The following is a 24,418-nucleotide window of genomic DNA, read 5'->3' as shown; positions in this document are numbered from 1 at the left end:
CATAGTGAATTAATTCTGAATATACTGTAGTTAAATAAATTGTAGTTCATCATTCATGTGTTTGTGTGTGTGTGTGTGTGTGTAAAATCTCCAGCTTTTTACTTAGGTATACAGTATATAAGATTAATAGTATTTTATCTATGTTTATTTGTATTGTATAACAGTTTTGGTCTTTGACTGTAAATAAGTAAAGAACTCCTGCAGGAAAGAATTAAAAAAAAATGTTTAACTTCTGAAACCTGTCCCATCTAGTTTAACAGCAACAAATAGTTTGTGGTTTTTTTTTTAAGTCCCAATGTCTACGTATGTCATCAGACAGTTAAAAAAAAAAAGGAAGTATCTCTGCTTGTGGGAAAGAAGCTTCTTTCTTACAAGACAGGTGATATGAGTCACTATATAAAGCCATCAGCACTGCAAGAGGTCAGACCTCTGCATGTTAGGACTGTAGAAGCATTACAATCTGAGGAGAGAGAAAACTAAAAATGCCTCGGCTGTTTATGTGGCACACCACTTCAACTGAAATAAAGAAATGCGAGATTTCAGACAGCAAAGATCACCGCAAGAAGACGAAGGCTTTGTAAGTGCATCTTTTCTTTTGAAATGTATTTTAAGCAAAAACTTACTTAGGAGAAGTTTCTTCTACACAGATCACATGACTGGGTTTTGGACCCCAGATTGGCAAAAGCTTAACCTCCAACTGTTTTGGAGCCTTCCTGTTTGTTTCAAGGCAGGAATCCAAACATCCAGTCAGAATTCCAAAGATCAGATCTGTGTGCAAATTCTGGACGATCAATAGATACCAAGGAGTTAGAGTTTCTGCTCAGTAACCCAAATAAAAATGAGTCACCAGTTCTGTTTAAACCAACCTAATGGTGCTAACACGCGTTTCTGTTGGGAGGGAGCTGCTGTGAAACCTTGTGCCAAGCTCTGTATCTATGTTCATTTCAATGGAATGTGTTTGGGTTATGTGCTCTGCTCAAGGACTTTTCCCACGGACCATCAGAAGCCGTTAGGAGCACCTGGGATTGTGAGCCTGGGAAGATTCTACAGTGGGAGGGATCGCGTTTGTACCGAGGGTTTTTTAGTTTGCATTTGGCGCACTTTTTCCATTCTCAGCTTTCTTTCTGATCCTGCATACTATTCTTTAATAGATCAGATATCTTTATGAACCTGTTCATGGGTCTGACGGTGTTTTAGGATAGGCAATCATTACAGAAACATCCAATGTTTAGGGTTCATATGAAGGTATGAGGTTTGAATAAATGTCATACCAATCAAAGTCAGTACAGAAATCTTTGAAATAAGCAGCTTCCTTTTAAAAAAAAAATGTCACTACTTTTATTTCTTAGAAGAATATAGGCAGCATTCAGTTTTTGGAAGGGATCAACATGTCAGTGTTCATATGAATCAGTACAGAATATATGTTTGTGTGTTTGTGTGTGTGCGTGCATGCGTGTGTGCACACGCCAGAGCATCTTTTCCAGCTTAGAGACACAGTTGCTCCCCTAGGCATTTTTTGTGGTCTTAGCTAAAGCATCAGCAAAATGCCAGTTCAACAGGGCAATGTTTTTTTGTGAAAGAAAAGTCTTCAGTTCTTTCTCAGATGGAAATTATTGTTGTGCCACCTCCCCCTTCTTTTCTTAGCACTTTCTCATGTATGAGTACCTGTCTCTGATAGTTTCTGCCTGTCCTGTATGATCAGGCAGAATGGGAGTGCTCTGGATCCCATTGAGTAAACAGTGGCATCTGTCAGGATCCAAGAAGTGCAACTTCTCTGCCATACCTCCTGCCCTCTGAGAGATACATGACTCCCACCCATATGACTGAAAACCTGCTCAATGAAAACCTGGTTGTTTCCCCAGGTCTTGGTTAGTGTAGCTGCATAGGGGTTTTTGTATGTTAGCGTGATTTCTTTTTTCTGGATGCACATTGTTCTTCGTTTTATTCTTACAGTGTTGAATACCACCCAGAGTCTATATGGAATTGGGTATCCTTTTAAATTTAAATTTAATAAATACATAGATTTAATAAATAAATAAATAGATTAGAAGTCACAACTATTAATCATAAAAATACATTTCTCTTCTTCCTCCATTCCTTTCCTGATTTGACTTCATATTCAGTATAGAACTAAGGGAGACAATAGTAGAAAAGATTTAGTCAAGGCAAGGTTGGCCACCACCTTGGGATCCTCAGGCAAAGGGTCCTTGACAAGGCCTTCGACCTTTTAAAAAAAATACCCAAACCTGGTCATGGTGTGCTGAAGGGCTGAGGTGTGCACATAGATGAACCTAGACATATGCCTAGAGCAGTGAGGGTGGACTGGCAGGTAGAACAGGGTTGTGGGTGAGCATAGCAGACAACCTCAGTATGTACAGATTAAGGCAACCTCTAAATCAGCCTTTCTCAACCGTTTGACCCTGGAGGAACCCTTGAAATATTCTTCAGGCCTCGAGGAACCCCTGCATATTCAGGCTCAAATATAGGCCAGAAGTTACAAAATTGTTATATTTGTTTCATGTGTAGGCCTGTATAGATGCATTAACAGGATTCTTAAACTAAAAATAATTAAACTTACCTTTTTAATCTGAAGTTGCCTGAATTTGAAGCTTTTTTTTAAATAAATCATGATCTCCCAGGGAACCCCTAGTAACCTCTCAAGGTACCCTAGGGTTCCACAGAACCCTGGTTGAGAAACCCTGCTCTAGATGATAGCAAAGAGATATAAAGAACTCTTTGCTGCCAACTAATGGCCATATGCATTCTGGTAGTCCAAATCTGGTAGCCTTAGTAGTGATGCAACCTGCCAGTGATGCTCCATCTCCAAGAGAATTCTCTGAGCCACCACTGCCATTCTTCCATGATAGCAGCTGATAAGTGTAAGCCTTGGACATCAGAAGAGATCTTTTCAGCCTTTGGGACTTCTACTTCATGAGGTGCATTTTATTGATCAAAAAATATATCTCATGAAGGATCAAGTGCCAGGCCCTAGAACAGCATGGAATACAAAGACTGGCCTTAAATGAGAAGATATGCAAAATAAAGTAATTGTGGACTTCATAAAAGTTGTAGAAAGCCATCCACCCACTATAAAACACTTTTAAACCTGCTCTCTATATATTAACCTTGAAAGAAGTCCCACTGGAATTAGTGTTATTTATTAATGAATAAAGAAGCAAATGATTAGCTTGCAGTTTCCATTAATTAAAATGTGCCCTAGGCTATTTGTTAAATTCATATCCACAAATTTACATTTAATCAACAAATTAAAATGTTTAGCATTAGGACTCTATAGGGATAAATTGCTACATAAGAATTTTAATTAATTTAGTTCTGCCAAAGTCACATCAAACTTATTTCCTTAGAAATAAGCTAAGGGAGGAAATCAGGGGGAATGCTTAGTATATTTCTGTACTTTCTTTGGGTTCTGAGCAAATTGGGCTGAACAGCAATGCAGTTTGATTAATTTGAATCATAGAATTTGCTTCTCCAGATGTTTATTTGGAGTTTGAAAGGATCCCCAAGCCATCTTAGCCATCTTTTTATTGAGATATGATTTAACCATCTTATTGTAAGAAACTGGTACAGATCAGAAATATTCTGACATTGACATTAGTTGCTATCTTTTGCACAAAATGGTTACTCCATGAAGGCTCATAAGAATAGTGTATTTCTCTCAGATTCTTATATTACCACTTTCTTGGGATGGGATTTTGTTGACATATCTGTATAAAGGACTGCTAGATTTATTCACAATAAATGACTTAATATATTCTATCATTTGTTTTAGGGGTGTGGAAGCGAAAAATTATTTGATGGGTCTTGTGCCATCCATTGAATCAGCTGACATGAAATATTCCAGCTCAAGAGATGTAATGTAAGTATCAAGTTATATTGCTCTAATTGCAGTATAAAATAGGGCAAACAAAGATATGTAAAGAAAGCACATGCATACCATGTGAATGCTCAAATGTAAAAGTACCCCCATTTATTTCACAATTATGAATGCACTAAACTGACTCTGTGCATCTTTTAGTGCCAAAGAGGAGTGGGCAAAAATTAGGAATGATTAGTAAGTAAGACTTATTTTGGCAATCTTAAAAAGCTGTCTCTGTAAGCTGGTCAAAAGACCTTTTGCCAGCTAAGTCAAGAGACAAAATGATGATCCTTCATCCTATCCATTGAACTAAGAGGACCGGCAGTAAAATCTTACAAGATTAATAAAGGATACCTGATGGCAGCAGGCTAGCTTAAGACATGCAGTACATGTTACCTAAAACATATTGCCCCAACTTCCAACAAAGGCAGAGCACGGTTCTTCCATCCCACCCTGCATTTGCTAGTATGAGGCCCAAGACCTAATTATGCAAGATTTTAAAGGTAGTGCTACCAGATCTGAGCTGCAAACATTGAGATTAGAGTGTTTGTGCCTCAGTGCTGCCATCCAGTTCTCTTCAGGATTCTGCAGCCCACATCTGTTAGATTTATTTATATCTATCATTTGCATTAGATTTTTTAAAAAATAATATTGAACACAAAGACCTCCAATCCAACATGGGGGGAGGCAAGTTTTAATCCTTCCATCACCCCAGTTGCTACACTCCAAATATTAATCCTTCCATCACCCCAGTTGCTACACTCCAAATCCTTCCATCACCCCAGTTGCTACACTCCAAATAAATCTCCAAGATACTATTTTATGATGGGCTTACTTTATTATTTTATTTTATTTTATTTGTTTTCATTTTATTGTATACTGCTGAGATAATGTCTGCAGTATATCAGGTTTATTACATAGATAAAAGAGCAAAAAAGCTTCCTTGATCATTAATATATTGTTATTTGAAACTGTGGGGGTGGAGGACTTTTCCAGGGATCACTATGGAGGAGTTGAATCTTCCTTTTCAACTGTTACAATTGTGATCCAAATCAGTTTCTCTTCCATTCAACCATACACATAGATCGGCCCACATTCATGCACTCCACAAGACATCTGCCAACCAGTTAATACTGCCATTGATTTCCAATATTACTTTTCCCATCCTTCCCCAATATCTGTTGATTAACAACTCTTCAAAGCACAATAATGACAGCAGTTTTTTTTTAATGGCAATCTTATTCCCAATATAATCTTCTAGGCTTATTCTATGATGATTTAACAGGAGGCTGGGTCAGTGAAGGCAGGGTAGAATATTACAGAACAGGTTTAAAATCAGATAGGATGGTCAGTATGATGTTGTAATATTGACACAATATCCCGAATGAATCAAAGGTTTCTCATAGCTGGTTTCAGTATTAATATATACTTTTGTTTGGGTTAATCTCAGTTAATGATCTCAGTAGGTTGTCAATAGGATGTAACAGTGGGTGGCGTGTGGTGCTGATCTATCGAATTATGGCATCAAATCCCCACCCAGCTATGGCATTTGCTGGAGAAAATGGAGGCTGGTAACAAATGAGCTACTTCTAAGGCTCAGTTCAAAGAATTTTCAAGTCAAACTGAAGAATATTTTGGACAGCTGTGAAACTCCTGTTTCTTTAAATTGCTTTTAAAAACCAGTTGTGAAGTGTATAAATAGAGTGGGGAGAGATATTGATTCTCCTCCCTAGTTCCAGTACTGTGGCCTCCACTTTTGGTTTCATTTAATCCTAGGGAAAAGTCTCAGATGGGGAATTGTTACCAGTAACACAAGGCAACACTGGTTCAATGGACCATGCAGAGTATTGCCAATTCTGGGGAAGAAGATAGGATGTAAACATGATTTATAAATATACCATATTATGCTCGCATTTCTCACTGATATGTTTTCTGCCAACTATAGTTCCATAGTAAATCATTTTAGTACTCATTTTAAAAAATATTTTTTTAGATTTTGCTTTTTGCTTTGTTTTTATATATGCATTATCCAGATAGAATACTCTGTTGAAGAGAAAGACGGGATAGATGGTGATTAAATAAATAAGAAGCATTAAAATGTATAGTTAATATATACCTTTTAAAAATGGTGGGGAAAAAAAATGTCTTTTTCTGCTTGTCACTGCACAGACACCAAACACATACATCAATGTATGTCTCTTCCAGGGGAGGCCTCTCTATTTCAAACAGTTTGGGTTTTTTTATGTCATTTCAGGCTTTCTGCAAAAGAAGTCATCCAGTGGTCCCAGTCTCTAGAAAAGCTTCTGGCAAACCAGTGTAAGCATTTCTTTCTAACAGTTTAGTGACTTAAAGTTTATAATCTTGAAAGAAACTTGGAAAAATGAAGCTGTCACTTTCATAAAATACACCTTGACTGAGAAGCATACTCCAGAGCACTGATGTTGCCTTTTCTTCAGATGTTTAAACAACTAATTCCATTTATACAACCAAATATTGTAAGTCCGGGTTTAATGACTTTTCATATGTACATATGGGCACATACAGTACATCCAAAGCATATTCTCTTAACACTAATGGAGACTGTAACTATGTATATCTGTTGATTAGTTCTGTTAATTCTGATCTTTTTTAAAGAAGCAACATCAGACAATATTGGTTTTTTTCTCCTCTTTGTCTTTTGCATTTATGAGAAATTGCAGAGGGTTACTGATATGTGCTTGCAGCTTTCTAGTATTTTTCCATCTAGAAAACAGCTAATCCCAGCTGTTCTATTATTTTTGTAAAATATTGGTAGGATGTTCATCTTTTCTTATTTCAACCTATCTATAATCAGTGATTGAATTTACTGGGAAGCTGCTCACAGTTTGATCACTTGACTCTTTTTGGATAACCCACTAATAAATTTAGTCACCATTTTGACCAAAACATCAAATCTGCATGGAGTAGAATGAGAAAGGAATTCAAAAGTAGTTCAGGAGGACCGAAGTGGTCAAAGCCCAATATACTTTCTGGTGCTCTCTTTTCCTTTCTATTTCCTAATATGCCTATACTACAAGTTTCCAGCAATATTATATATCTTCAGATTAGGTCTCCCCACCTGATTTAAGACAATGGCTGAAATCATGTTGATGTTTCTATTCACTGTAGGTGGTCAAGAGGCATTCAGAGAATTTTTGAAATCAGAATTCAGTGATGAAAACATTGAGTTTTGGCTGGCATGTGAAGATTACAAGAAAACACAGGCTGATTGTTTGCATGACAAAGCAGAAAAGATTTATCAAGAGTTTGTCCAGTCAGATGCTAGAAAACAAGTAAGGTCTAAATCAATCAATCAACTGTGAATAATTGTCCAGAAATATTCATGCTCTAATAGAATCATTTTCACATGGTCAAAAATATTCTTAGATTGATTTTGTAGCACTTCAGTGTTTTTATTTCTTTCATCTTGAAAAATAAGGCGGTATGGCCCCTGTGTGAGGATGAGGTTCCTCAATCATGAACAGTCTGACTGTCCTATGTTAAGGATGGAATCCCATAATCATTATTTAATTTACTATTTATGATATAAGCCCTCAATTACATGCAAACCTCTCTTCTTAATGAAGGAGGCTACTTGCAAACTGTCTGAACTGTATCAGTTATATGTACATTGAATTATGGGTGACTATATTGCTGTTTGTATTACTGATGAAGACATTACAGGACAGTTTTCTAAACTGTGCTCAGCTTTATGTAGTGTCAAGAAGAAACATGCCCAGCAGTATACGATAGAATATGTGCTAAAGAACCACAAATCAGTGATCTTTGCTTCTTCATATGTCCATCTCATGATCTTAAATGTATCATTAAATGTTATTATTTAATAATAAAATATTTGTATGTTACTATCCTTGCAAGACCAAGATATTTAGACTTTTTGTTTTACTAATTAATTAAAATCAGTCTCACCAACATTTTTTTTTTAAGATGCCGAAGTTCCAGGGGTGCATAGCTTAGATATTTCAATATCAGTGCAGTGAGAACAATGGACTCAGTTTGGGGATTTATCTAATTTCTCAATAGCTGCTCAAAGGTGTAATGCGGATTCCAATCTGTTTAATCAGATTACTTAAACTATTTAATATGGAATAATATAGCACACAATTGTTAAATAAGTAAAGTGAAACTGAAAATAAATGGTATTTAGACCATATTTTGATAATATAATATAATATAATATAATATAGTTTTAATATTAGAGAAGGCACAATAAAAGAAATTTGGGGAAGGAAAGGTGGCAACATCTGAATTTACTAAGAGCAGGGGGGGGGGGGGGAAATGGCCATCACCAACAAGTTTCAGACTAGCATGCACATATGACCCAGTGTTTACCATATGAAGTGTGACATGCCTTCCCCAACCTAGTAGTTTCTAGTCATGTTGGACCACAATCCTAAAATTGCAAGGCTCCCCTATAAGATACCATGTCAAAATTCCTTAACATGAATAGAAATCTAAAGTAGGAACCACACTTATATGTAAATGCTTCACAATAGTTAAAATAACATTGAGTTTGTACTTCAAACATTACTACATCCATGGGATAGTTTTTAAAAAAAAAAAAGATGCTGATGTTTCATTTTGGTCTCCCTAGGTCAACATTGACTTTCACATAAGAAAATCTGTAGCTAAGGAGGTTCAAGATCCCACACCTTCAAGTTTTGATGAGGCTCAGAGACTTGTGTATGTATTGATGGAGAGAGACTCTTATCCGAGATTCCTTAAATCTCAACTCTACCATAACCTTCTAAACAAGGTTGAAAGCAACTATCTCAAGTGAGAACTGAGGATCAGCTGTGAAGCTTCAAGTGTGGCTGTGCTTCAGTACACCAGTTGATTGTTGGAACTGGGATGGAAAGGAAATGATGGAACTATCAAACAAGAGACAGTCTGCAATCTAGCAAGATGAGTTGCCTGGAACATACTTTTATAAGAAGAAAGAAGACAGAATAAAAGGAAAGAGAGACAATACTGCCTTGGTCATATCTTACTAATATTCTTGCAGGTCACACTTGTTGTGAGAAAAGTTCTGAGTTTGATTGCACATCTCTCAAGACTAATTTTAGGCAGTTCACATTATGTGCATTATTTCCTTCTTCAGCATTTGATTTTGCAGAGCTAAATGTATGAACAGATTCCCTTGAAAGGTATTGCTTGTGAGATATAATGAGTATAATAAGTGCAAAGCTGTGCTTTCATTTTCTGCTCCATGGCTCAGGCAAATTGATGCAAATCATACTTGCATAGATTCAAGAGATAAACGTGTATATATGAACAATTCCCAAGTTGATCTAGGCTCCACAAGTAAGTTTTGAATTTAGCACAAATCATTATCAGATATTGCATTATTTATGCATGAGGAATGTTAGGAAATAGAATATCGTACAACAAGAGAATTCTGTCATGGTCACTAAGAGTTGACATTAGCTTGATGGCATATAATCAATCAGAAATCTTGATCAAAGGATTTGGAAACCAACCTGGTATTCACAAATTATAGAATCCTGACTGTTGCATTTGGCAATCAACCACAGATTTTTCCTCCCAGGGCAGCAAAACCAGGGAGTTTTTCAAGCATATAACAGGTTATAATAGGGGCAATTTGTTGGGCTGCAAGTTGTATAATGGTGTGTTAAATCTACCCATAGTACAGTAAGTGGCCATCTCTAGAGACACAAAAGCCTACAGCCAGGCAGTAAGTGACCCTTTATGCACTGCTTCAAAAGAAAAAAGGGGAAGTGCATCATCCCAAAAAGGGACAGGAGAGGGTACGGATCTGAGATACATATATACATGCATGCTATAATTTAATGAAATATTTCTGTTAGTGACATGTGCGCTCGCGCAATCTGCTTTGTGGATTGTTGATGCTGCTGAGTTATTTCAAGGCTCCTGCTCTTCCTTCTAAGGGTTCTTCCTCTTTCAAGAAGATTTGGACTGGACAGTCCTTCAAATAGAGGATACCTTCAAAGACAGGTCTGGCCTCTGTAAAATCAGACACATGGCCTCATTCCCAAGAACTCCTCCATCTCACTCCCTGCAAAGCTGAACTGTGATTTATTTATTTGTTCTTCTACTGGCAGAGCTCTGAATTCAAACAATACCAGACTGATATATTTCCAGCTAGTCTTACTGGGTTTTTTTGCAGCTGATTAAGGGTCAAGTAGTGGAGGTATGGCCCATCAGAACCTTGCCACTCATTTGGTTCAAATCCACATAGTCTCATTAAAATTGTGGAGAATGAAGAAAATCCATTCTGGAAGATAAGGAGGCTTATCTTTTCCTTCCGGTCTCATTACAATTGTGGAGAATGGAGGAAGATCCCCCAAATATATCCAGGAATGGACTTGCCCAGATGCTACTCTGCTTGCAAGAGAAATGAGGGGTGGCCACCCTGCAAATAAGTTGCTGAACTGATATTTCAAACTGACAGCAGCTTTCATCTTACAGCTAGTGAATTTAAAGAAGTTTACGGGATGAAAGTAAATAAACTCTTGATACACAGATACATACACAAACATACACACTGGCTCACCGAGTGACATATGGCTGTGAACCATGTGAGATTGTGCTTGAAGGATTTAGGAGTAAAGTTCATGTGATTTGGGGACAATTCCCTTCTTCCCCTACATTGTTCTGAAGAGCCTCCTTACCTTCCAGAAGGGATTTTCCGGAAGCTACAAACTGCTACAAAGAGGAGAAAGGGGCAGATACCTTTATGTGTACGTGCTGGTTCAAACTTCCTTAACTTAATTTACCTCAGATCCAAGCCATTATGCTTAGGTGTGTTAAGCCAAGCTCCTAAAATGACCATTACTAGCCCCAGTATATCCCATTGAAAATATATATTTGGATAGCTATAGCTTTATGGAGCTGAATGTATTGTTTGTTTCTGTGAATCTTGATAGACTGGAACTTGATTTTCTGGGAATATAAGCTAAAACTTAAAAAAGTATATATCAGCCATATAGTAAGTGATGTATTAATATTTAATGTATTGCAGATTGTAAACTGATGACTAATGACCACTGGATTAAAATACATATTGCAGTCACTTGTGCTTCAGTAACTATTTTTTCTCTGTTACTAACAACAACTTTGAAAAGGATATCAAGCAGCAAGCAGTACACAATACCCAACTCGGTTAAGCTTGATGGATGGCAATGAATTATGCAAGTGTGTTTAGCAATTGGAAATAGCTTATAATGACACATCTCCTGAATCTACAGGGTTATTTTCCTTTCCCAGCTTTCCAATTTATGTCTTGCTTACTCAGCTGTATTAACTTAACCATAAGAAAGACTGAACCATAAGAAAATCTACACCTGTACATAAGGTGGATAGTTGCCACTCATTTCCAGAAACACTGATTTGATTGGACTCATTTCAATCAGTTTCTTGCCTCACTTTTAGAACTGAAACCTGAGAATGCAAATGTGTAAAGCAGTTTTCAATCAGACCTGTTTTTTTTTTCCTTAGACCAATTGTCTAGAAGGGGGACTAAAGTTTGCTATGGTATCTGTCAGAGTTATATTTTGCCTCCTATCAGGCTTAACAGCTACAAGAAACCACAGACTGAAATGATAATTTGAAGTGAACTGTCATCGGTATGCTGATGATGTACTGTCCTTTTCATCAGATTCAACTGGAATTATGGGACCACTGAACTGGTGTTTTAAATTGGTAATACATTGGTTGATTGACTGAAAATTTAATGTTCTTAACAAAAGATCACTGCATATCTTGAGGAAGTTCATAATTTTGGCCGTGTAATTCTAATCCCATGAAACACTACGCTACCTGATGCTGTTTCTCTCCTGATAGAGATAGCTTGGGCATGCTTATTCCTGGAGTGATAATATCCTATCTGTATTGGATATGGGGCTGCTCTTTAATATTACAGGCTATAGTAAACACAAAATAAAGTGATCTGACCACTGACTGGAATAAGATAGAACATATTTTGCCAGATTTATAACAGATAATCTTGGTTTCTGATCTCTTTCCCAGTATGATTCAAGATGTCTGCCTTAACCTTATGAACCTTAAACAGTGTGGAATCCATGGGATCCAGAAACTACATGGAGCTGCTTATTCTCACGTAATTGTCTCCATATAATAACATTTTCATTAGAAGCCTTTCTTCAACTCCCTTTATCTTTGGAAGTGATAACGTTAGTAATGTTAATAAGTTAGGGCTTATAGAGTTGTGGTTCCCTCACTTGGGAATACTATCCTCAGAAGTTCACTTGGCACTGGGCCTGCTATTATTATTCTTTATTTGAGCATTTTTATTCTATACTTTCTCTGCAAGATCAAGGCAACAAACATGGTGGTCTTCCTTTAATTTATCCCAACATCCCTATCCTGTGACAGTGTACTGAGACAGAGAGGGACTACTCTAAGCCATCCAATGAGGTCAGTGGTCGAGTGGAGACATGGATGTGGGTCTAATTGGCCCCACATCAAAACTTAAACCATTACAGTACACTAGAGTACACCACAGAACACTGAAATTTTGCTATGAGACAAAATCCTTTCAGTTTGTTCATGTTTTGTGGTACTTTGTATTGAGGTTGCTTTTCTGAAATCTTTAAGTCTATTAAAGCATTTTGTTTTCACCCTTTTAATACTTATATTACTTCACTGTTGTGTTGCCTTTATTAGTACACTAGGATCATCCCAGAACTTGTTGTTATCTGAAGCAGAACAGCAGATAACATCTAGCACCTAGAAAAATCAAGACATACCTTACTACCTTTGGCCAGTCTATTATTTTGGCACACAAATTAGAACATCTCCCCAAAACTTCTCCCTCACTTTGGGAATAAAATTACAAAACTAGGAAAAACATGACTAGAATTGATTTTTTTTTTTTCATGACATCCAAACTCTGCCTAAAGGTAGGGCCAGCCATATATTTCACTGTTAGGTTGTTTGCACAGGCCTGCATGAAGCAGCTTGCCTTCAACTTGACAAGATGTGTTACACATAAGAGATGAAGTGCTTCTCATTCCTAAGGTGAAGACATGGAACATTTTCCTTGACAAAGTATTCTGCAGGGATGTCTTCAGTGGAGGAAAGGGTCAAAATGGCAGTCACAATTGCATGATTGAAGTCCTGCCCTTTGTACATTCCACAGCACCTCACATACAAAAAGGGTACAGCTTCAATCACAACCACAACCTCAACTTCTTTGACATACCACCTACCCCCTGCAGATGCCCCTGGTACTCTGCATTGCTTGAAGCCTCAACTCAGAAGCAAGGCAGAGGGAAACAATATGGCCACATACCTTGTTTTTGTGTTTTTTTATCCCACCTTTATTATTTTTATAAATAACTGAAGAACATACCTAATACTCCTTCCTCCTCCTATTTTCCTCCCAACAACAAACTTGTGAGCTGAGTTGGGCTGAGAGGAGTGATGGGCCTAAAGCCACCCAGCCACTTTTCATGTCTAAGGCAGGACTAGAACTCACAGTGCCCTGGTTTCTAGCCTGGTGCCTTAACCACTACACTGAACTGGCTCGAAACTCCCAAACTTTCACAAGCAAAGGGGTTGTCCTACTCTGGAAGAGATTTTGGAAGGGTTGCTTGCTCAAAGCAATGTCAAGGGAAAGCCCACCTTCAAAGATTTGTACTGCTCTATGGATATACAAAAAATGGAAGGATTCTGGGACTTCTTGAATTTAGTGAAGAGAGAGAATATTTTCCCAATTCTTTAAAATTTAATAGAAAGCAAATATGAAGGGTCAGTTTAAAAAAATAAATAAAAATTATTTGGTCTCCAACTTCCCCAGAATGCAAAACTAAAGTCTTGTTGAGAGCCTGAGAGAAAGCCCAGTACATTACTGACGTTGGGCAGCATTTACAAGTTGTGAAGGCATTTGATGTGTGCAGGAAAAGCAGGGCAAAAGCTTTTGAGCTGATGAATTGTAGGACTGGGCTGAGCTGCATCATCAAATCTACATATCATGGTGTTGACTTGTTAAAAACTCTAGACACAATGTAGAGGTTATTTATCAAGAACGTCAGTAACTGGCAAAGCTAATCATCAGGCCCGCCTCTTTCTGCCTGGTTAGAATTCTTCATGGAAAAACAAAGAGTAATTTACAATGGCAATATTACCTTCCAAAAGCAATTTACATTTTTGCTTACATCCATTCAGCTTGAAATCTGCTTTATTCTAGAACCTCTGCCAAAGTAGGCCACAGTGCCTGTTGACAGCTAGTGTCAAACTCTCAAAATAATACCTGTGTTTGGAATCAGTAAGTGATGCCAAACAGAACTGCAAGGAGTATTGTTCTGTTCCTTAGACATTTATGATGGGCATAAATTAAAAGGAAGCTGTTGTGATTGCATCTTTGCAATCCTGCCATGCCACAGATAAACAGTTGTGTTTCACCCTTTCCATTTTCACTTGTAGCTCAGACTCATTTCAGTCTTTCCATTCTCCAAATCTAATCTTGGTTCAATTCTTATTAAGGACACCAGCATAACCAGTATATGAATCACTTCAACATGGGTGAAACCACAGTCTTAAGGCCTCAGGGAACCATTGCCCTATTTTAGAAGCCTCTGCAAGTGATATTATCAGATCTGGAAAGATTTATCCCCTGTCTAGACATTCAGTTTTGGGAGAGCAAGAAATCAATTTGCCAGAGGAGAATGGATGGCCACTCAATTCTGATGCTGGTCCCATGCATGCTTCAGTCCTGTCTACACACTACTGGGCTATGCCCACCAATAGATTAGTTCTGTTGGAATTCAACCCTGCACAGGAAATTGAAGGTTGTCTAACTACACGGTAAAGCTTCTGTTAAGAGAAAAAGCAAAGGACACCTTTGGCCAAGATTAGGAAAGACAAGGAAATAAGAAGGAAAGATTGAGGAGGGGAATGAGGCACTAAACTATAATAAGGGAGAAAATGATAGCACAAAGGATAGGGAGAAAAGAAGATGAGAAGTTCAGAATGCAGATGCCATGGAACTTTGTAAAACCTTAACCTCACTGCAGTTTTTGTGATGAGATGTAATGCTTGGTTCACAGACTGAAAAGGATTCAGGAGATAGTTTAGTAAACAGGCCCCTGAAGGCTCCTTCGCTAAAGAGAACTTCCTCCTTGCAGGTTCACAGGAAAGCCATTAGAAAGAAACCAAAAAAAAAAAAAAAAGCCCTACCTTAATGTCCTGGGTGATAGATTGGTTCTAAGCTGGAAATCGTTCTGTTGCTGTTTTTTTTTTTTTTTTTAATAATCCTGTCCCCTTCATTTCAATGATTTATTTTTTTGGGGGGTGGAGAAGGCTCTTTGAGAATTTTGTTAGGAAGAAATATTTTCATATTACTTGATACGGGTATGGCAAACATTTCAATATGGACCCTCCCTAGTTTCTTGGACTGTAAAGCAAGGGAAGCGGGGGGGATAAATGTATTTTTGGACTTGCAAGATTCTGTTAGTGCTACCTTACAAAAAAGTTAGAACTAGTACTTCTGCATATGCTTCTTGTATGGACTACCTCGCAAGGCTTACAATACCTCAGGAATATAAAGTGGAAGGCAACGGGGAGATTCCTGCCTGTAGAATGAAAGCCACAGGAGGATGTAATATCTTTTGATACACAATAGCATTATCATTGCCTGGACTATGGGCTTCTTAATTAAGCACCAACCTGAGTTTTTGACTTTCCAGTAGAAGTCTAAGAATTACTCTATTTCCCCTACAGGTGCCATGAATCAATTTTTTATTCCTCTCCAGAAAGGAAACAGTGAAGCACTGACAGATAAGAGAGCCCTGGGAACAAGCCACACCATTCAAGTTCTCAAGTACTATTGTCTCAATGGATATACAGGCAAGAGGCAAGCACCCAACTTATGAGGCCCACTGTGGTGTGATGGTTATTGTGTAAGATTGGGGCTGGAGAGATCCAGATTCAAGTTCCCAGTTGACTGCGGAGCTCATTACCTGCCTACATTGTTAATTATCTAATGGAATATATACTGCCCTTACTTGCATAATTAACTGGCACTTACTGTATCTGCTACCCAGAATGAATTTAGAAATGTATTCCCATTGTTCAAAGATTTCTTTAGGAGCCAAGGCAGCTAGAACTTCCTTCCCCCTCCTGTCTGGAGTAAAAGGAAATAAAATAAATAGAGGCACCAGGACACTACCACCATCTCCTCTAAATCAGTGCTCAGAATGAAAGGTAGTTATTTATTTATTTAGTTTATATTTTTATTTATCTATTTTTCAAATTTCTGTTACCGCCCATCTCTCCCAAAAGGAGAGATGCTTCTTCATTTCAAAATAAATGGAATGAGCAGTTTACAAACAACACAAAATGAAAACATAAAAAGTCGAGAACATAAACATCAACCAGGACCTGGTGTATTAAAATTCAGGCAGCAGAATCTTCATGTACCTTTCTGAAGAACCATGTTTCCACTATTATAGTTCTTTGAAATATAATAGTGAAGAAGTGGTCTGAATTTTTTGGGATAGGGTGTTCAAGAGGAAGGGGGCCATACCTTGAGCATGCAATCCCTGTAGATGTAGAATGAAATATTCTCTCTATCAATGTTTCATTGATTACACAATTTGTAGAAGAATATTAGGTATAAAGGTCAGTCTTAGCTCTTCGGGTATCTCCCTGTTCTTCCTGAAAATGCCTCTCCAATAATTTATTCCCAGTTCAGCTTATTTCCAAATTTAGCCCCCTGGAATGGGTGTGAAAAATAAGCAAGGCTGACATCATGTTTTCTTTGGTGTCCATTACTTGATAGTAGATTCTACAGGTTTACATGGTACCCTTTATTTACTGATACGTTTGCTTGTTCACTTGCCTATCTGTCTATCTATCTAGCAACTACCTGCAGCCTCATTCACCAGAACACCCCTAGGTGGCATTGATCCAGACAGTTCTAGGAACCTGGATGGACTTACCCTTTTAATTTCCACAAAACTGCAGAGTTCCAGAGCTCCATTGTCATCAGTGAGGGGAAGACGATGATAGAGAAATAGATAGATCATAGACAGATAATAAAAGAAGTTTGGGAGGGAAGTATTAAGTACAACACTTCCCACAAATACTTTCCCTGATCCAAACAGAGCTGCCCTATGCTTACAATTAAATGAAATAACTACCTGGTTTGTACCCCAGACATACATTCCAAGCACTATGTTACACTTGTGTATTTATTTCACTTGTGTGAATTGCTCATTGCTCTTAAAGCTTTAGAAGCTCTCAGTTTACAATCTGGAACTATCATAGTTTTATTACAAATTCTTACCTAATCATAAAAAGGAGGCCATTCCAGATCAGTTTTCGCAACAGGTGAAGTTTCACATGAACTTGGTCAGGGGAGAGACTAAAATGAAGAAAAGCTTACAGACTTGCTTACATCCAATGGAAATTGCTTTGTCACATACTTCCCTGAATCCTACAGCTGAGATGAATTATGATGGCAAGAGCTAAAGCAAATCTGTCTACGAAAGCCTACTCAATTTACAAATATTCCAGCTTCCTTAGCAAAAACGTCGGCACTCTGTTAAGGAATAAACAGCAGATCCAAAACTTAAGAGAGTTCTCCATCAGCCAGCCATGAGCCTGGTACTATGTATCTGTTGCTATACACAAAGCGATGAACATTGGCATTACCATGATTTTAAGTGTTAAGCACATAAATATATTTAATGAAATGAAGCAGTGGAAACCAGCCAATGAATGTTGTCCAAATGCCAACGTTGTCGAAATGCCAGCAGTATATGAAGAATATGGCAAATGTGTAGAATTCTTTCCATTCCATTCCAGCTATTGGTAAAATACAACAATTCCCCATCTCCAGATTTCACTGTAATACTATGGTAGTGTTGCATTTGTACAAGGAAGAGGAATCAACAATCTGTGCCCTTCAAAAGTTGGCCCTTCAAAATGGTCAGGGGTGCAGGCTGCTGGGAATTGTAGTTCAGCTACACCTGAAAGGCCACAGATTGTCTACTCTTGCAATAAGGACATAAAGCACATTCCAAGGGGATTTAAGAGGAGACAAATTGTGTATTAGTTGTACTGCGCAGAAAATATCCCATAACAATAATTATCACTACTGAACTGCTAACTCCACTACCTGGCAGCACTTATCACTGAGCTTCCTTGTCCCACAGCTAATAAGCAACTTATTCTTAGTTGTTTCAGTCTTTTCACAAAGATTCAGGAAGGCTATTTTAGCCAAAAGACTACATGAATCCATGCTTGCAATCAGAACAAATAATATTCAGAAACCAAGGGAAGAGTATCTCAGTGCTTAGAAAAACTTGACAGACAGCTATCCTATGAGCTAAAGGAGCTTCTTCAAAGCACTTTAGAGAGAAATATATAAATTGCTTTTCATCAAATCCAGTTTCATCACCTATAGAGTGATTTTAATTAATATATAAATAAACATAGAGGCATCTATACATTACACTAAGCCATGGTGCATTGGGTTAATGAATGGTTCAGACAGAAGTGCATGATTGCTTAGTTAATTATTAAAGTTTGGGCAGTTTACCAGAACCTGTAATTATGGCTTATTTTTGGCTTACTGAGGAGAATGTTTGCCTGAAGTTGGCTGTGAATAGGATCTCAATTGTTAGCGTCCTTTTAACTAGGATTGCCATACCTGGGGTGCATGAATTCTGATGATCACTAGATAGCATCAAAGAGGAAAAGTTTTCTACATCTCATTACTGACATGCAGTGGTTGTTTCGATTCTTGCAAGCTGGAGATGGTAGACCTATTCTTAGTCCACTCAGAACAGACATAAGTAGCAAGGGTGGCTAGAAATTGAAATTTTACTTTGAGTCTCCTTCATCCCACTGGTATTTCTGCTATTTCTAACTTGCAGATTTCCCAACTCAAGCAACCAAATAGAGATTTGTTTTGAACAAATTTAAGGAAATAAAAGGAATTATGGGAGGAATTAGATTTTTCTCACAGTGGTTGAGATAGGTCTGTTTTCTATCAATTAAGTGGAAAATAAACCAAAAAGTGTTTAACATTTCTATATTATTCCCTCATTTGGATGAGTACACACAACATGTTTAACCTAGTTATGGAATTAATCCACTGTCTGGATTCACACCGAACGATAAACTAATTAAACAGTTTCCAAGAACGCACTAACAACACACATACATACCAAACTTTGAATAATAAAATAAAAAATAAATAAATAAAACATGCATACATACACAACAATTCTAACTAAGGTTAGCACTAACCAAGTTTAGTACATTCTTTAAATGCAATCATTAGGTCTTTAGTCGATCTGATTAAGTTTATTGTGCGTAGTTAAGATTTCATTGGTCAAGGAAAGACACCTAGAAGAACAATAGATCCTGAACTGAAGCCAGGCCTTTTGCCTTGCAAATAAGGATGGGATACTGCATATCAAGAGAGATAAAGGTTCAGAAATTTAAACCACGAGGCTGAAAGAAAAGCCAGGACTGAATTGTCTTGTAGTTAAGGCTCCATAGGATGGTTAATCTTGTAATTAAGGATGGTTAAGCATAATGGAAATGTACCAAACATGTTTAATTCACTTACTAAGTATTTATAATACAAAAGTAGGGTTACTGCAGGTTTGATATTTCCTGGACACTGGCAATCTAAAAAGTCTGAAAAACTGGCTGGCTGGCAATCTAAAAAGTCTGAAAAACACTGGGATTGCATGTCTGCTTTTAAAGAACCTGAGCAACCTTGCCATTCCCCCACATGCCATAATCTCCTTCCTTTTGATAGAACCATATACCAACTTCTCTCTCTCTCTCCTTTGCTCTGGTGACTGTCTGCTTCTAGTCCTCTGTGCCTGCTGTTGTCTGCTTTTTCAGACCCCCTTATTTGTCCATATCAAGCCATTGTTTTCCTTCCCAACTTAATCCTTTTGTTGCCCAACCTCCAACTTTCTACCACTTCCAGCCCTAATTCTCTTCCCAGGATCTGGTCCTTTCCTTCCCTTCCTGCCCTCCCAACCTAGGATTCAGCCTGCCCCACTCCACATTTCAACTTTTCTTTTCCTCGCTTCCTACTTTCAGAATCTGTAGTCCAGCTGTCATCCATCTAAGTATGTTCTTGCTGCTGTTGTTGGGGATGGCTAGCCAACAGGAAGAGCATTGTGGAGAGTATGTATATGTGCACGTACACTTGATTATATGTGTGCATGATTGTGTGTTTGAGTATTTTGCATGTATGTATAAGTGTGAGTACATGCCTTGGACATCAGCTGAAGAAACATAGATTCAAGGCCCCACTTAATCTTGGATGAATTTAGGCCAGCTGCTCTCTTCTCAGCCCAGCCTATTTCACAGAGTTGTTGTGGCATTAATAGAAAAGAGCCTTCCCCTATAAATCTCCCTTGAACTCTTAATATACCCTGGATATATGCATCAATCAATCAATCAATCAAACAATCAATATTTTGTTTCAAAGCAACCATCTCTCCAGGAAGTATATGAACTGTTTCACATATTTGGAGTTTGTAGAGTGGGAAGCAGGCCTTTTCTTTATGCCTATTCAATTTTTCTTTATGCCTATCCAATTTAGTTTACGGCTGAAATTTGAGACTTACAATCCAAAAAATAGATCCTAGATTCTTTGGAATATAACAAATGGATTCTGTTGCAGACCTCCTGGAATACATAGTCAACATAACTTTTTCCAGTCCTAGTGGAAAGCAATGGCCAATAGATTATTGCCTTGGTTAGCTTGAATTGGAAGACTAATTCTTGGAGAGCAATAGGTAGATAAATCAGGCCTACTTATAAAAACCAGAGTCAGTTTTGTCACTTACTAATGCATCTAAGAAATAAATCCCAGACTGATGCTACATAGCATTTATTTTATTCCTTATTCTTAACAGCCAGGGCTATCAAAGACAGACAAAATTATGTTCCATCCAGGAATATAATTTCATCAAAATCACTCCTGAATGTTCACTCTTTTAAACAAAGTGCTGTCATTCATTCCTTTGGGAAAAGGTAAAATTAACAGGAGATACCACAGCTGTGACTTAAAGGCACCCGATACCCTGTGATTTCTTGTTCAACTGTCTCCCACATATTCAGTCATTCAGACATGACCAAAATTGTCTCTAATTTCAGGAACAGAGAGGGGAGGTGTGACTACTCTGTGACATAGTTCCATATTTTACTCAGAACATGTGCCATAAGTGAAAGAAGCTATATGTGCTATGTCCAAAAAGCAGAAATAATGAAGCAATTTGCACTGCCATTAGACAGAGATTCCTATGTCTGGATAAAAATGTTCTTGTTGCTCAGCAACCCATCATGTGAAAGATAAAAACAGGCCCACTGATTTTCAAAGCGATTCCCTAATTTGCTCCACTTCTTTTACAGAAGGGGGAAGCTAGTGACAACCATGTATGATGGATTTGTGGACTCCACTTCCTTTGCAATTTTTGCTACTCCTTAAGATCAAGATGTGACCTTCTAAGGACAAATCAAATGAGTAACGTGTCAAAACTCTGTTGTCTTTTTCCCAAATGTGTGCCCCCTCCAGAAACCCTGCAGTTTTCTTGACAAGGTTTTTCAGAAGTGGTTTGCTATTGCCTGCTTCTTAGGGCTGAGAGAGAGGGACTGGCCCAAGGTCACCCAGCTGGCTTTGTGCCTAAGGCAGGACTAGAACTAACAGTCTCCTGGTTTCTAGCCTGGTGCCTTAACCACTACCCCAGACCGGTTCTTATCTGTCTCATAATTAAGGTAAATAGAAGAAATCCAGTCCCATTTCATTCTTTTTTTTTTTTTTTTTACTTCAAGAATAATTTATTCATGCACACTTCAAGAAAAGTTGGGAAACTGCTCTGGGAGGGAGGAAGATAAAATATTTTTAGTTATGCCACAATATTAGCCAACAAATTATCCCCACAGCCACATTTTTCTATCTTGCTAGGATGATCACTCACGTATGGAGTATCTTTCAATATTTTTTTTCTTCTCACCATTGAGAATGATTGTGCATTTACATCAGATCATATAAGTAAAAGCACAAACTGCACATGATGGGAGACACAAGATAATTAGCAAAACCAGAAGCCGCCAGCTTCTACCTGCGTTGATTTTATTTTATATGTTTACTCAACTTGCTATATTGCCAACTAACAAGTCTCTCAGCAGTTTAGTCCAACTTAATCCCTTATTCTGATACTGCTAACTTGCATGTTACCTCAGCCAGATAACGATATTGTAGGTAGGAATAAAGAAATTCCTTACATAATATTTAGTATTATCAGGCATGAAGGGTCAATCGTCTCAACAAGAGATGTCATAGGACCGAAAAGAATGGAGATGTACTGAAGGCCAGATTTGTATCTGGGATCTGCCCTATTCTCTGCCCTTAAATTAATGTGCTGATCTCAGATGACATGATGTTCAATCTCTAGTGCTGAATTCAGCTCGTAGTCTGGTTGTCAACGGCACATACTAGGATAGTGAAAAGTGCTGTCTTGACTGAGACCTTAAAATGTCTTGCTTCAAGCTGTAAGATACCTATAATCAAGTTTTTTTAAAAAAAATTCTAAACTTGCCAACCTGCTTAAAAATTCAGCCTTCTGTTTTCAAGATCCTATATTTAACTTTTCCCATTCACAAGGGCAAGGAAGAAGTAATGCTAATAACTTTTTTTCAGTGTTACAGCTTTCTCCTTAATGTTGCACTAATGTCACTCATGAAAGCCCAATTCCTCTTCATATAATTACTCTTTATTTCAAGAGCAAGGAGATAGAGACAAGAGGTGATAGATGCACCTTACCTTGGGCTGGGTGCCTGGAAAATTGGTGTTCATACGGTCTGTGTGGCAATGCTCTTTAAATTGTTTTTAGTAATAAAGAACCAAGTTTGCTCTGTCAACCAAAGTGTTATTTTGATGTTCATATTCATGTTGGTTTTGCAGCGGTCTGAACATGCTGTATTAGAACGGAACGGAATTACACAGTGCCATTTCTAGTGTCTAATAATAGATGGTACAATCTATCAGTCAGGTCAACCATATTTCCTATTGAGAGACAGAAAAAAGGGAGGAAAGTCCTGGAGGCAGGAAAGGGGAAAGAATTTATATTCCTAGTGTTCCACCTCCAGCAACTATTATTTTCTCTGTTATTTGCTAATTCAGTACTGAAATGAAATATTGGGACTGCATAGTGCAACGAAACAAGGTCTGAACTGAAGACTTCATGATTTAATTGTTGTGAAGATTAAGGATCTCCCACAAGGTATTTTGAAGTTATTCATGACAAATGTAAGCCCACATTGTTTTGTTCCAGTGCAGTCCTAAAAAGGTGGATTATATGAACTGCCTAGTTTGGAAATACTTTATCTGAACAGACTGGAAAATTATTCCACTGTTGATGGAAGAGAGAATGAGAAGAATAACATTCACCATTTAATTACCTGACCTGGTATTTCAAGGCTATCAACACTCTGATTGTGGAGAGTATAGAGGGATCCACGTGGAGTTCTTGGTGCTCTCGGAGTTTGGCCGTTTGCTTTCCTCTTCCTACTTCATGATCCTAAGCATTATGGAGGAAAGACAACAAGAGGTTCATTAGGCGATTCATTAATTTAATAAAACAAGAACATTTAATAGATTTGCAAAGCCTCTTCCAATCAGGATATTTAGCCATTCAGCTGAAAAGAGATACCTTTAATGTTTTATTGGAAAAGAGCCTATATTACTCCAAACTTGTTATTAAATCAGTAATACATCAAATCTGATTTCTTTTAATTACAGTATCCAAGGACCTGTCTGAAAATTACCAATGCAGATATTTGTTTTCTTTCTAAAGTTATTGGGAACCAAATTTCAAGAAGTAAGCAGAATGTTTTAATGTACTATTTTTCCAAAAATGATAACAGCTTCTTCAAACCTGTAAGCATTAATCACAGGGATAATTTTGACATAACCTGCAGAGCTCACAAAACATAGTATGTGTGGAAGGGGTGGCAGCCATTTAAGGTACTCACTGGGTAGCAGTACAGGAAACAGGAACAGTGCATACAGTTATGGAAAGAATGGGATTGTCACTTCACTGGCAGTCTCTTCTAGTATGTCCATTCTGGAGGCTTGATTATCTTAGATATCAACAATATGACATCCCATGGCATCTGCTACCCCCTATGATATCATCTGAAAACTCTTCAAAATTGAACTTTGTGGGGGTTTAATTTTTTTTTTAAATGGTTGACATCTGAAAAGATTATCAACGCTCATGCAATTTCATCATTCTCCTACAAGTTCTCACAAAATTTTGGAGTCAGTTCACCAAAATCCTATAAAATGTATTGACAAGAATCTTAGGGTGACTTGGAGGATGGCTGGTATATCTAGGTGTATAGCTTACATCCACAGAAAACAGTACAGCCATAGATAACATTTCCAGAGGTACCCAATCATAATTCCTAAAACTTATATAATTCCTAAAACTTACCTACATACATACATACAAAATC

The 24,418-nt window shown here is 37.6% G+C and overlaps 1 protein-coding gene across 1 annotated transcript; it reads left to right on the top strand.

The window, feature by feature from the left end:
• Positions 1–384: 384 nt before the first annotated feature.
• RGS1 (regulator of G protein signaling 1) lies at positions 385–10,142 on the top strand. Its single transcript, XM_063298409.1, has 5 exons — positions 385–577; positions 3,791–3,877; positions 6,132–6,193; positions 7,025–7,188; positions 8,511–10,142. Exons 1-5 carry the CDS (start codon positions 483–485, stop codon positions 8,694–8,696), a joined length of 594 nt encoding a protein of 197 aa, XP_063154479.1. The 5' UTR covers positions 385–482; the 3' UTR covers positions 8,697–10,142.
• Positions 10,143–24,418: the final 14,276 nt, after the last annotated feature.

This window comes from Candoia aspera, chromosome 3, assembly GCF_035149785.1.
Source record: "Candoia aspera isolate rCanAsp1 chromosome 3, rCanAsp1.hap2, whole genome shotgun sequence".
In the NCBI taxonomy this organism is placed as follows: Eukaryota; Metazoa; Chordata; class Lepidosauria; order Squamata; family Boidae; genus Candoia; species Candoia aspera.
The sequence above is the reverse complement of the archived record's forward strand: the minus strand, read 5'-3'. Positions and strand labels throughout refer to the sequence as shown.

Coding starts and splice junctions, on each gene's coding strand:
- RGS1 (XM_063298409.1), top strand. CDS start 483: ATGCCTCGGCTGTTTATGTGGCACACCACTTCAACTGAAATAAAGAAA. Junction 3,878..6,131: donor TCCAGCTCAAGAGATGTAAT/GTAAGTATCAAG, acceptor ATGTCATTTCAG/GCTTTCTGCAAAAGAAGTCA. Junction 6,194..7,024: donor AAAGCTTCTGGCAAACCAGT/GTAAGCATTTCT, acceptor TATTCACTGTAG/GTGGTCAAGAGGCATTCAGA.